The sequence below is a fragment of the Siphateles boraxobius genome, unplaced genomic scaffold (genome assembly GCF_051911475.1).
Source record: "Siphateles boraxobius isolate OS27281-9 unplaced genomic scaffold, OSU_SipBor_1 215, whole genome shotgun sequence".
Lineage (NCBI taxonomy): Eukaryota > Metazoa > Chordata > Actinopteri > Cypriniformes > Leuciscidae > Siphateles > Siphateles boraxobius.
The window spans coordinates 774,135-787,957 of record NW_027508828.1 but is presented as its reverse complement, the minus strand read 5'-3'; the positions used below and the strand labels follow the sequence as shown (position 1 = coordinate 787,957).

General features: G+C 43.4%; 1 protein-coding gene across 1 annotated transcript; it reads left to right on the top strand.

Moving 5' to 3' along the window:
- The first annotated feature begins 219 nt into the window (after positions 1-219).
- On the top strand, positions 220-13,741 carry f7l (coagulation factor VII, like). The gene is made up of 8 exons (XM_077238117.1): positions 220-360; positions 3,118-3,281; positions 3,364-3,388; positions 4,149-4,262; positions 4,391-4,537; positions 6,037-6,128; positions 6,750-6,870; positions 11,120-13,741. The coding sequence occupies exons 1-8, from the start codon at positions 276-278 to the stop codon at positions 11,665-11,667; spliced, it is 1,296 nt and encodes a 431-aa protein (XP_077094232.1). The 5' UTR covers positions 220-275; the 3' UTR covers positions 11,668-13,741.
- The last annotated feature ends 82 nt before the right edge of the window (positions 13,742-13,823 follow it).

The following is a 13,823-nucleotide window of genomic DNA, read 5'->3' as shown; positions in this document are numbered from 1 at the left end:
GGCAGAACATTGTGAAGATGAAGAATTAATACAGAATAATGTATACAACACTTCGAGACATTAAAACACTGACAGTGCTTCTGCTCGTCATCACAGGTAAAGTTGGCTGTTTTACTGTAGTTGTTGAAGCGAGTGTGTCAGTGGCTCCTCCTGCTGGCGACACACAGAAGCGCTTCAGTCACACAGGATTATTGTGCAATAATCTTCTGTCCGAACGCCCACGGGTGTCCAGAGCACAGGAGAGATGCAGACTTCGACCCAGAAGATAAACCGTCATGGAGTCCAAGCTGAACACAGTGAAGATCCTCCACATGATCCTGGCGCTGCTCGCCGTCCCAGAATGCTTTGGGCTCCCATCAGGTGAGTGTGTGTGTGTGTGTGTGTGTGTGTGTGTGTGTGTGTGTGTCAAGTCAAGTCACCTTTATTTCTACAGCGCTTTTTACAATACAGAGTGTTTTAAAGCAGCTTTACAGAGATAACAGGAAAATAATGCAACAAAGTTTGTTTTCAGAAGAAAATAGCGTCACAGTCCAGCTTAAGTAAGTTCAGTGATGGTTCATTTTTGTTGTAAAAAAGTATTAATTTAGTTCAATTATTTATAGCCGCTCTGGAGTAAACTGTGATGTCATCGTCCAGCTCAGTTCAGTTCTCATATAATGGTGTCAGTGCAGGAGATCAATATTATTGTTGAATATTAAATTAAATGTCTTAACTAAGCAAGACAAAAGCCAAAGGCGACAGAGGAACCAAAACTCCATCACTGACAGAATGGAGGAAAACTCTTGTGAGAAACCAGACTCAGTCTCAGTCCACCTATGGCCAACGAACCAACAGTGTGTGATTATGATTCGGGCAGCATTACAGGTCAGAGGTCAGATTGGATCGGAACATTCAGAATATTATCCAGTTCCCTCTGGTTGAAGATCGGAGTCACGCGCGTATGGAGACGAGTTTGTTGAGGATCAGTGCCGATGCTCTCGTGTCGATGAGGGCTTCACAGGGAGAATCTAGATGACACAATCTCTGCTGACACTTCAGGAATGCTTTGTGGTCGTGTCTAGGCGCAGGTCCACCATCTGATCTGGATACGGCCCGGATCCGGCTGACTACATCATGAGTTGTGGTTGTGTCTAGGCGCAGGTCCACAATCTGATCTGGATACGGCCCGGATCCGGCTGAAGACATCATGAGTTGTGGCCGTGTCTAGGCGCAGGTCCACCATCTTATCTGGATACGGCCCGGATCCGGCTGAAGACATCATGAGTTGTGGCCGTGTCTAGGCGCAGGTCCACCATCTGATCTGGATACGGCCCGGATCCGGCTGAAGACATCATGAGTTGTGGCCGTGTCTAGGCGCAGGTCCACCATCTGATATGGATACGGCCCGGATCCGGCTGACTACATCATGCGTTGTGGTCGTGTCTAGGCGCAGGTCCTCCATCTGATCTAGATACGGCCCGGATCCAGCTGATTAAATCATGCGTTGTGGTCGTGTCTAGGCGCAGGTCAACCATCTGATCTGGATACGGCCCGGATCCGGCTGACTACATCATGGGTTGTGGTCGTGTCTAGGCGCAGGTCCTCCATCTGATCTGGATACGGCCCTGATCCAGCTGACTACATCATGCGTTGTGGTCGTGTCTAGGCGCAGGTCAACCATCTGATCTGGATACGGCCCGGATCCGGCTGACTACATCATGCGTTGTGGTCATGTCTAGGCGCAGGTCCTCCATCTGATCTAGATACGGCCCGGATCCGGCTGACTACATCATGCGTTGTGGTCGTGTCTAGGCGCAGGTCCACCATCTGATCTGGATACGGCCCTGATCCAGCTGACTACATCATGCGTTGTGGTCGTGTCTAGGCGCAGGTCCACCATCTAATCTGGATAGGGCCCGGATCCGGCTAACTACATCATGAGTTGTGGTTGTGTCTAGGCGCAGGTCCACCATCTGATCTGGATACAGCCCGGATCCGGCTGACTACATCATGAGTTGTGGCCGTGTCTAGGCGCAGGTCCACCATCTGCTCTGGATACGGCCCGGATCCGGCTGACTACATCATGCGTTGTGGTCGTGTCTAGGCGCAGGTCCTCCATCTGATCTAGTTACGGCCCGGATCCGGCTGACTATATCATGAGTTGTGGTCGTGTCTAGGCGCAGGTCCACCATCTGATCTGGATACGGGCCGGATCCGGCTGACTACATCATGCGTTGTGGTCGTGTCTAGGCGCAGGTCCTCCATCTGATCTAGATACGGCCCGGATCCGGCCTATTAAATCATGCGTTGTGGTCGTGTCTAGGCGCAGGTCAACCATCTGATCTGGATACGGCCCGGATCCAGCTGACTACATCATGGGTTGTGGTCGTGTCTAGGCGCAGGTCCTCCATCTGATCTAGATACGGCCCGGATCCGGCTGATTACATCATGCGTTGTCGTCGTGTCTAGGCGCAGGTCCACCATCTGATTTGGATACGGCCGGATTCGGCTGACTACATCATGCGTTGTGGTCGTGTCTAGGCGCATGTCCTCCATCTGATCTAGATACGGCCCGGATCCGGCTGACTACATCATGCATTGTGGTCGTGTCTAGAAGCAGGTCCACCATCTGATCTGGATACGGCCCGGATCCGGCTGACTACATCATGCGTTGTGGTCGTGTCTAGGCACAGGTCCTCCATCTGATCTGGATACGGCCCGGATCCGGCTGACTACATCATGCATTGTGGTCGTGTCTAGGCGCAGGTCCACCATCTGATCTAGATACGGCCCGGATCCGGCTGATTACATCATGCGTTGTGGTCGTGTCTTGGAGCAGGTCCACCATCTGATCTGGATACGGCCCGGATCCGGCTGACTACATCATGGGTTGTGGTCGTGTCTAGGCGCAGGTCCTCCATCTGATCTAGATACGGCCCGGATCCGGCTGATTACATCATGCGTTGTGGTCGAGTCTAGGCGCAGGTCCACCATCTGATCTAGATACGGCCCGGATCCGGCTGATTACATCATGCGTTGTGGTCGTGTCTAGGCGCAGGTCCACCATCTGATCTGGATACGGCCCGGATCCGGTGGTGTTTGTGTGCTTCTCATCCATGTTTATAATGTAATCTGCAGTGATCCTCAGTAAGTCCGAGGCCAGCCGGGCGCTCCGGCAGCGTGTCCGACGGGAGAACTCGTTCCTGGAGGAGCTGAAGCTGGGAGATCTGGAGCGGGAGTGTCTGGAGGAGGTGTGCTCGCATGAGGAGGCCCGAGAGATCTTCAGTGTCCCCGAACAACTGGTGAGCAAAACTAAAACTAACCTGCTGTTCGTTCAGCAGAAGAGCTGATGGAGATCTAAAAGATTCTCCTGTTGTGTTTCAGGAGGATTTCTGGAAGAGATACACAGGTGAAACAGTGCTTACATGCTACACACACACCTGATAAAACTATACATTACATTTCATCAGTAGTTACATGCTAAAGTTGTTCAAAATTGTTGAATACTTTTTTAATGTTGCACATAAAATTTCAAAAGTTAGAAATTAACTCCTTAGCAACTGCATAGCAGTGACCTGACAACCACTCCGATATCCATAGCAATGACCTGACAACCACTCCATAGAAACAACCTGACAACCACTCAGAACTCCATAGCAATGACCTGACAACCACTCCATAGCAACAACCTGACAACCACTCAGAACTCCATAGCAATAACCACACAACCACTCAGAACTGCATAGCAACAACCTTACAACCACTTAGAACTCAATAGCAATGACCACACAACCACTCAGAACTCCATAGTAATTAGCTGACAACCACTCCATAGCAACAATCTGACAACCACTTAGAACTCCATAGCAATGACCTGACAACCACTCAGAACTCCATAGCAATGACCACACAACTACTTAGAACTCCATAGCAACGAACTGACAACCAATCAGAACTCTGACCTGACAACCACTCAGAACTCCATAGCAACGACCTGAAAACCACTCAGAACTCCATAGCAACAACCTGACAACCACTAAGAACTCCATGGCAACGACCTGACAGCCACTCCATAGCAACGACCTGACAACCACTCAGAACTTCATAGCAACGACCTGACAACCCCTCAGTGTGTTCTGGTCCCGTGAATGTGTTGTTTGGCTCTTCAGAGGTGGACTTCTGTCAGTCGGCAGCGTGTCAGAACGGGGCAACATGTGTGGATCAGAAGAACACATACGTCTGCATCTGCCCGGTCAACTTCGAGGGGCGACACTGTGACAAAGGTGACACACACACACACACACACACACACACACACACACACACACACACACACACACACACACACACATCAGCAGCGTCACACAGTTGAACATCTACTCATCTTTAAATCCTGTCGTCTGTCCCACAGAAATATTCCCATCCAATTCCTACGGATGTTTGTACAAGAACGGCGGCTGCGATCACTTCTGTGTGGAGATCACTGACTCGACCCATCGCTGCGATTGTGCTCCTGGATACACACTGCACACGGACAACAGCAGCTGCGTGCCACAGGGTGCGTCTCTCACACACACACACACACACACACACATCCCCTCGCTCCGGCATCCGCTGTCCTGACGTCCCTCCTTCTCCCCAGCTCCTCCTGCATGACTCCGGCATCTCGTACACACTCCTCACCCCAGCACTAGTAGAGCCACTGCGAGTGTGTGTGAGTGTGTGAGCTCCAGTTGAAGACAAATACGCATAACCTTATTAGATTATTTAAGATTATATGGGCAAAGGAATGCATGAACTGAGCTTTAAATATGCTGTTAACTGCAGAACTAGCTCAGGATATTTCCAACAGTCACTGTGTCCAAAATTTTATACACTCTTAAAATGAAAGGTTCTTTATTGGCATCAGTGGTTCTATGAAGAACCTTTAACATCCACATAATCTTTCTATTCCACAAAAGATTCTTTTTGGCGCTAAAAGGTTTTTAGGTTTTTAAAATATTCTTAATACTAAGTAAAATGGCATTTGCTCACCCTGAAGTTGTTTGAAACCTGTACGATTTTCTTCATCTTCAGAACACACAGTTTTCTGTCCCTCCATTAACAGTGCAAACAACTACAACTTTCACACTTTAAAAAGATCATAAAGAGATTGTAAAACTAACCCATATGAAGTAACCCGGTTTAATCCACATTTTCTGAAGAGACTCGATCGCTTTATATGATGAACAGATTTAGGCTTTTATGCACATTTAACATTGATCAGTGAACATAAACAGAAGCTCAAACATGCTGTGTTACACAAGACAATGAACATCATCAGTTCTCGCACATCAAGCGAACATGCTTCCGTTTACCACAACTGGTGTGTGAGTTGGTGAATGTTAATATGTGAATAAAAGCCTAAATTCAGTCTGTTCATCATTAAAGTGATCGAGTCTCTTCAGAAAATTTGGATTAAACCGCTCCATTCATATGGATTAGCTTTACTCTTAATGTACTTTTTAACGCATTAAAGTGGTAGTTGCATAGCTGTCAACGGAGCGACAGAAAGCTCTCAGATTTCATCAAAAATATCTTTATTTGTGTTCCGAAAATGAATGAAAATCTTACGGGTTTGAAACGACATGTGGAGTAAATGATGAAAGAATGTTAATTTTTTCATTTACCCTTTAAGAACTGATAACTTTCTCTGGATAACCCAGAATGGCTCTGGGAAAATCCCCTTTTAGAACCTTTACTTTTTGAGAGTGTATTTAGTAGGTACTTCATTTGAATAGAAACTTACATTGTGAGTATATTGTACTTTCATTCATAACTCTTCTGCCATGGATAGACAAGTGTCCATCAGATTGAAAGATCACTTTGGGAGAAGTAGGTCATCCGAGTCTGTGAATTCAAACACACTACTCTTCTCTCGCCCACTATATAGTAGGGAAGTCTGCGTATTGGGATGGGTCCAGTGCACATCAATGTTCTGGATAACAGTAAAATCCTCCTGTTTGGTGCTGTGTTGTCCACAGTGTTGTCCACATTAACCCATGTTGTATTTCTCAGATGGTTTCCCGTGTGGTCGTCTGGTGGAGAAGGGTGTGAGTCCCAGGATAGTGAAGGGGGACGTGTGTCCGAAAGGACAGTGTCCGTGGCAGGTGAGCATTCATGACCCAATCACATTATCCATGATCAGAAAATAAAGGCGCCAAAAGGTTGTTGTTTTGCAGTGATTCGAAGAACCATTCTGGGTTCCCCAAAGAACCTTTCAGTAAAGAACCGTTTTTTCTTAGTGTGAGGAACATTTTAAGAACCTTTTGTGGAATGGAAAGGTTCAATGTACAGTCAAACCAAAAATTATTCAGACGCCAGATATAATGTGTGATATTGTTTCACTAGTGTGTGCAGGACACTATAGTTCATTTATGTAAGTGAGGAGAGCAAAATAAAGTAAACTGTGACATATTACACACAATCATTTTTCATGCAGTGACTACCAGTAACATTTATAGAAATTTGGGATCAAAAATTATTCAGACACTTTGACCTGACCATGTTTTGCTCAAAGTTATCTGACATTATCAAGATGAATTTGTTCAGACACATCTTGTCATATTTTATTACCCTTTTCTAAACTGTAGCGAATAAACTGTGATAATATGAGAAATATTGAAGGTGTGTGAATAAATGTAGATTTGACTATATGTTAATGTTAAAGGTTCTTCATGGAAACATCAATACCGATAAAGAACCGTTATTTCTGTGCATGTTCTCCACAGGCTTCACTTCAGCTTTCTGGAGTGTATAAATGCGGAGGAGTTATTCTAGATTCCCAGTGGATTCTCACTGCGGCTCATTGTGTCTGGAATAGGGATCCAGCCATCTTACAAGTGACAGTCGGTAAGAAGTTACTTGGTCATCGTCATAGTGGGGTTTGTTAAGTGAAACTCCAATAATGCTGTGTATACATCATGACAAAATTACTGCTACTCGTTCTTAGTGTTTGGAAACTCTGAGTTTTAAAAGCTCCATCTTCTCCCACTTGACCTTTGTGATGCCATATACGAATCAAAACAATCAAAACTTCCGGCTCCTCTTTTCTTCAGTGTTGGGGGAAGTTACTTTTAAAAGTAATGTATTACAATATTGCGTTACTCCCCAAAAAAAGTAACTAATTGCATTACGTTACTTTTTCTTTACTTTTACTCAGATGGGCTGGGCTTGCTTGTTTGTTTTTTAATAATAAAAAAATGTTATATTTTTTGCTAATGTTAAGGCCCTTTCACACCAAAAGTGAAATAATAAGGAAATGCATATTTACTCCTGTACAGTAGAGTACAGTAGAGGTGAAACTAAAAAAATTGAATATTGTGCAAAAGTTTGTGTATTTCAGTAATTCAAATTAAAAGGTGAAAGTAATATATTTAGTATATATAACTATAAACATATGCATGATTATACTTTTCACAGGGCCGACATTTCTGTATTTAAAATCCTTTTTTTATTATTGATTTAATGTAATATTCTAATTTTCTGAGATTTTGAATTTGGGGTTTTCATAAGCTGTAAGCCATAATCATCAAAATTCTAACTTTTGAGAGTAGAGTCCAGTAGAGCTAGAGTACAGTAGAGTACAGTAATGTGCAGTGGAGTACAGTAGAGATAGAGTACAGTAGAGTACATTAATGTGCAGTGGAGTTCAGTAGAGTACGGTAGAGATAGAGTACAGTAGAGGTATAGTACAGTAAAGGTAGAGTAAAGTAGAGCTAGAGTACAGTAGAGTACAGAAATGTGCAGTAGAGAACAGTAGAGATAGAGTACAGTAGAGGTAGCGTTAGAGTACAGTAGAGTACAGTAAAGAAAGAGTCCAGTAGAGCTAGAGTACAGTAGAGTACAGTAATGTGCAGTAGAGTACAGTTGAGATAGAGTACAGTAGAGGTAGAGTTATAGTACAGTAGAGTACAGTAAAGATAGAGTACAGTAGAGGTAGAGTATGGTAGAGGTAGAGCACAGTAAAGTACAGTAGAGGTAGAGTACAGAAGAGGTAGAGTACAGTAATGTGAAGTAGAGTACAGTAGAGGTAGAGTACAGTAGAGGTAGAGTTAGAGTACAGTAGAGTACAGTAAAGATAGAGTACAGTAGAGGTAGAGTACAGTAAAGTACAGTAGAGGTAGGGTACAGTAGAAGTAGAATAGAGGTAGAGTACAGAAGAGGTAGAGTACAGTAGAGGTAGAGTACAGTAGAGTAACGTAGAGGTAGAGTACAGTAGAGTAACGTAGAGGTAGAGTACAGTAGGGTACAGTAAAAGTAGAGTACAGTAGAGTACAGTAATGTGCAGTAGAGTACAGTTGAGATAGAGTACAGTAGAGGTAGAGTTAGAGTACAGTAGAGTACAGTAAAGATAGAGTACAGTAGAGGTAGAGTACAGTAAAGTACAGTAGAGGTAGGGTACAGTAGAAGTAGAATAGAGGTAGAGTACAGTAGAAGTAGAGTACAGTAGAGGTAGAGTACAGTAGAGTAACGTAGAGGTAGAGTACAGTAGAGTAACGTAGAGGCAGAGTACAGTAGGGTACAGTAAAAGTAGAGTACAGTAGAGTACAGTAATGTGCAGTAGAGTACAGTTGAGATAGAGTACAGTAGAGGTAGAGTTAGAGTACAGTAGAGTACAGTAAAGATAGAGTACAGTAGAGGTAGAGTATGGTAGAGGTAGAGCACAGTAAAGTACAGTAGAGGTAGAGTACAGAAGAGGTAGAGTACAGTAATGTGAAGTAGAGTACAGTAGAGGTAGAGTACAGTAGAGGTAGAGTTAGAGTACAGTAGAGTACAGTAAAGATAGAGTACAGTAGAGGTAGAGTACAGTAAAGATAGAGTACAGTAGAGGTAGAGTACAGTAAAGTACAGTAGAGGTAGGGTACAGTAGAAGTAGAATAGAGGTAGAGTACAGTAGAGGTAGAGTACAGTAGAGGTAGAGTACAGTAGAAGTAGAGTACAGTAGAGGTAGAGTACAGTAGAGTAACGTAGAGGTAGAGTACAGTAGAGTAACGTAGAGGTAGAGTACAGTAGGGTACAGTAAAAGTAGAGTACAGTAAAGGTAGAGTACAGTAGAGGTAGAGTACATTAGAGTACAGTAAAGGTAGAGTACAGTAGAGTACAGTAGGGTACAGTAAAGGTAGAGTACAGTAAAGGTAGAGTACAGTAGAGGTAGAGTACAGTAAAGTTAGACTACAGTAGAGGTAGAGTACAGTGGAGTATAGTAGAGTACAGTGGAGTATAGTAGAGTACAGTAGAGGTAGAGTACAGCAGAGGTAGAGTACAGTAAAGTTAGACTACAGTAGAGGTAGAGTACAGTAGAGTACAGTGGAGTATAGTAGAGTACAGTGGAGTATAGTAGAGTACAGTAGAGGTAGAGTACAGTAGAGTACAGTGGAGTATTAGAGTACAGCAGTGTACAGTAGAGGTAGAGTACAGTGGAGTATAGTAGAGTACAGTAGTGTACAGTAGAGGTAGAGTACAGTAGAGTACAGTGGAGTATAGTAGAGTACAGCAGAGTACAGTAGAGGTAGAGTACAGTAGAGTACAGTGGAGTATAGTAGAGTACAGTAGAGTACAGTAGAGGTAGAGTACAGTAGAGTACAGTGGAGTATAGTAGAGGTAGAGTATAGTGGAGTACAGTAGAGTACAGTAGAGGTAGAGTACAGTGGAGTATAGTAGAGTACGGTAGAGATAGAGTACAGTGGAGTATAGTAGAGTACAGTAGAGATAGAGTACAGTAGAGTACAGTAGAGGGAGAGTACAGTAGAGTACAGTGGAGTATAGTAGAGGTAGAGTACAGTGGAGTACAGTAGAGTACAGTAGAGGTAAAGTACAGTGGAGTATAGTAGAGATAGAGTACAGTAGAGGGAGAGTACAGTAGAGTACAGTGGAGTACAGTAGAGTACAGTAGAGGTAAAGTACAGTGGAGTATAGTAGAGATAGAGTACAGTAGAGTACAGTAGAGGGAGAGTACAGTGGAGTATAGTAGAGGTAGAGTATAGTGGAGTACAGTAGAGTACAGTAGAGGTAGAGTACAGTAGAGTACAGTGGAGTATAGTAGAGTACAGTAGAGTACAGTAGAGGTAGAGTACAGTAGAGTACAGTGGAGTATAGTAGAGGTAGAGTATAATGGAGTACAGTAGAGTAAGAGTACAGTGGAGTATAGTAGAGTACGGTAGAGATAGAGTACAGTGGAGTATAGTAGAGTACAGTAGAGATAGAGTACAGTAGAGTACAGTAGAGGGAGAGTACAGTAGAGTACAGTGGAGTATAGTAGAGGTAGAGTACAGTGGAGTACAGCAGAGTACAGTAGAGGTAAAGTACAGTGGAGTATAGTAGAGATAGAGTACAGTAGAGGGAGAGTACAGTAGAGTACAGTGGAGTACAGTAGAGTACAGTAGAGGTAAAGTACAGTGGAGTATAGTAGAGATAGAGTACAGTAGAGGGAGAGTACAGTAGAGTACAGTGGAGTATAGTAGAGGGAGAGTACAGTGGAGTACAGTAGAGCACAGTAGAGGTAAAGTACAGTGGAGTATAGTAGAGATAGAGTACAGTAGAGTACAGTAGAGGGAGAGTACAGTGAAGTACAGTAGAGTACAGTGGAGATAGAGTACAGTAGAGTACAGTAGAGGGAGAGTACAGTAGAGTACAGTGGAGTATAGTAGAGATAGAGTACAGTAGAGTACAGTAGAGGGAGAGTACAGTAGAGTACAGTGGAGTATAGTAGAGGTAGAGTACAGTAGAGTACAGTGGAGTATAGTAGAGGTAGAGTACAGTGGAGTACAGTAGAGTACAGTAGAGGTAAAGTACAGTGGAGTATAGTAGAGATAGAGTACAGTGGAGTAAAGTAGAGGGAGAGTACAGTAGAGTGCAGTGGAGTATAGTAGAGGGAGAGTACAGTGGAGTACAGTAGAGTACAGTAGAGATAGAGTACAGTAGAGTACAGTAGAGATAGAGTACAGTAGAGTACAGTAGAGGGAGAGTACAGTAATGTGCAGGAGATCACAGTAATTTGCAGGACAGTACAATAGAGTACAGTAGTGTGTGGTAGAGTTTTGGTACTGCTGATGTTCCTCCTCTCAGATCTCATCTTTCTGTGTTATTTTGTCTCCTGTAGGCGAACACATCCTCGATAAAGACGAAGGAACCGAACAGACGAGGAGAGTGTCTAAAGTGTTGGTCCACCCGTGGTATAACCACTCCACCGCGGACAGCGACATCGCTCTGCTAAGTCTCGTCAGCCCCATCACACTCGACCGCTTCGCCGTGCCGATCTGCCTTCCTCCCGCTAACGGCACGTTCGTTCGCACGCTAGCGTCGGTGCGCATGTCGACGGTGAGCGGCTGGGGTCGGCTGACCCAGTCGGGCCCGGTGTCTGTGGTTCTGCAGAGGCTCGAGGTGCCCAAGGTCTCGCTGGACGAGTGTCGGGCTAAGTCGGGCCTGAAGGTGAGCAGGAACATGCTGTGCGCCGGCTTCATCCAGGGCGGCCGAGACTCGTGTCAGGGGGACAGCGGCGGCCCGCTAGTCACTCGCTACCGGAACACATGGTTTCTGACTGGGATCGTGAGCTGGGGGAAAGGCTGCGCTAGCGCCGGCGTATACGGCATCTACACGCGCGTGTCCGTCTTTGTGGAGTGGATTGTGAAGACTGTGGCCAGCGCATGAATGAACAAGAGGTTCTGAATGTTAATCTTCCCTCGCACCGTGTAACACAGCTTTCCCTCGCACACTGAAATTATACTTCTTTTTCTCAGAAAGCTTATTTTATTTCATTTTGATCATTTTTTTTCTATTTTTAATGCCATTTTTTTGTTCTTTTTTTATTTGATTTACCTATAAATGACTAGATTTGATTAATAAGAATTAAATAAATAAATAGTAATTTGAGCACATTCCTCACATTCTTTCAACTTAAATTCAAAATAACTCACAATTTCATGCATAACCGTTTTAAAGGGATAGTTCACCCAAAAATGTAAATTCTGTCAGTATTTACTCTCGCTCATGTTGTTCAACCCCGTAAGACCTTTGTTCATCTTCGGAACACGAATTAAGATATTTGTGATTAAATCTGAGAGCTGGATCACTCCTCCATAGGCTTCTAAGGGATTGACACTTGTTCCCCGAAAAGTTATTAAAGACATCCTTAAAATAGTCCAAGTGACTACAGTGGCTCAATCTTAAGTTTATCAAGCGACGAGAATACTTTTTGTGCACAAAAAAAAAAATATAACGACTTTATTTCAACTATTCATTTCCTTCTCTGTGGGCGTGTTCACTAGTGTAACAGCGCAGCGCTTCTGTGTTGTACGTCACACGCATCACACACATGACCAGCGTCGGCCAATAGTGAGCCTACATGAGACGTAGCACTAGGCTATCACACTACGCTAACTGACTAGATGCCCACAGAGAAGAAAATGAATAGTTGAAATAAAGTCGTTATTTTTGTTTGTTTTTGCGCACAAAAAGTATTCTCGTCGCTTGATAAACTTAATATTGAGCCACTGTTGTAGTCACTTGGACTATTTTAACGATGTCTTTAATATCTTTTCGGGGAACAAGTGTCAATCCCTGAAGAAGTCTATGGAGGAGTGATCCAGCTCTCAGATTTAATCACAAATATCTTAATTCGTGTTCCGAAGATGAACAAAGGTCTTACGGGGTTGAACAACATGAGGGAGAGTAATTACTGACAGAATTTTCATTTTTGTGTGAACTAACCCTTTAATTCAGCTCAAAATATCTTACATTGGGTGTCTTTGCCGACCTCTTGTGGGGAAAAAAAAGTTTCTGAATGTTATTTAAAGGGAAGTGTGTCTTCAGGTTCCATGTTCACAGTCAGAAACACACTGAGTCCGAAATTCTCGTCCGAAATTTTTGCATGTTAAAAAATGAATATGAACTCATGTTGTGTCAGTCACGTGTACACACTGCCTCTGAATGACGAATACGAAAAAACGCATGTGAAAGTTTCGGACTCAGTGTGCAAGGTCAGCCGTGTTTCCATTCACCTATTTTAATGTGAATTTTGGAATATCTCATGTAACTTGTTGGATGGAAACGCCAAGATACACACCAATTCAAAAAATGCGCAAGAAAATGTGTTTGCTCAATTGAGTCAGATAATTGTTTTCTTTGATAAGAAGTCCTGCACATAAACTACAATTGATTTACCGAGTAAATCCATCAATGTACAACAACAAACTCATGTGACTTACATTGGAATAGCGCATAAAACATTTCAAATAAAGCAAAGTTTCCATCTGTGTTCAAGAGAACAAATTCATCACTTCCTGAGAAATTGGCTCAAAATTTCCGTAATAAAAGTGTAAGTTTCTGCAATCGTGCTCTTTCCCCTCCATCATAAATGAGTTTGTCTCACAGATTGTCTACAGTTTTATGACTGATGTTTTGCGCTAGGAATTGGCGATTTTGTTCTCTTGAACACATGATGCAAACACTGCTTAGTTCCAAGTTTCAAGTTCCATTAAAGTAACAGAGATTATTTAGGCTTTACTTTATGCCATATTCCAAGTTAAACTGAGTTAGGGCCAAGACTTACGGTGTTTAGCATTGTGAAGAAACATTGGAACAGGGTAATCTAGTTACTTTTGCAATTAAAAAAATGACACACTTCACTTTTAAGGACACATGCAAGTGAGAATATATAACAAACACTGGCAGAACATGTTTCAAATGTGTATTATGTATCCAAAATAAAATATTTTTCAAATGTTGTCCGTTGTCTTGTGTCTGTGCATGAGTGAGTGAGGGAGTGTGTTCAGCTCGAGGGCTGGACAGTATTTAGACTTCAGACC

Coding starts and splice junctions, on each gene's coding strand:
- f7l (XM_077238117.1), top strand. CDS start 276: ATGGAGTCCAAGCTGAACACAGTGAAGATCCTCCACATGATCCTGGCG. Junction 3,282..3,363: donor TCAGTGTCCCCGAACAACTG/GTGAGCAAAACT, acceptor GTTGTGTTTCAG/GAGGATTTCTGGAAGAGATA. Junction 6,871..11,119: donor CATCTTACAAGTGACAGTCG/GTAAGAAGTTAC, acceptor TGTCTCCTGTAG/GCGAACACATCCTCGATAAA.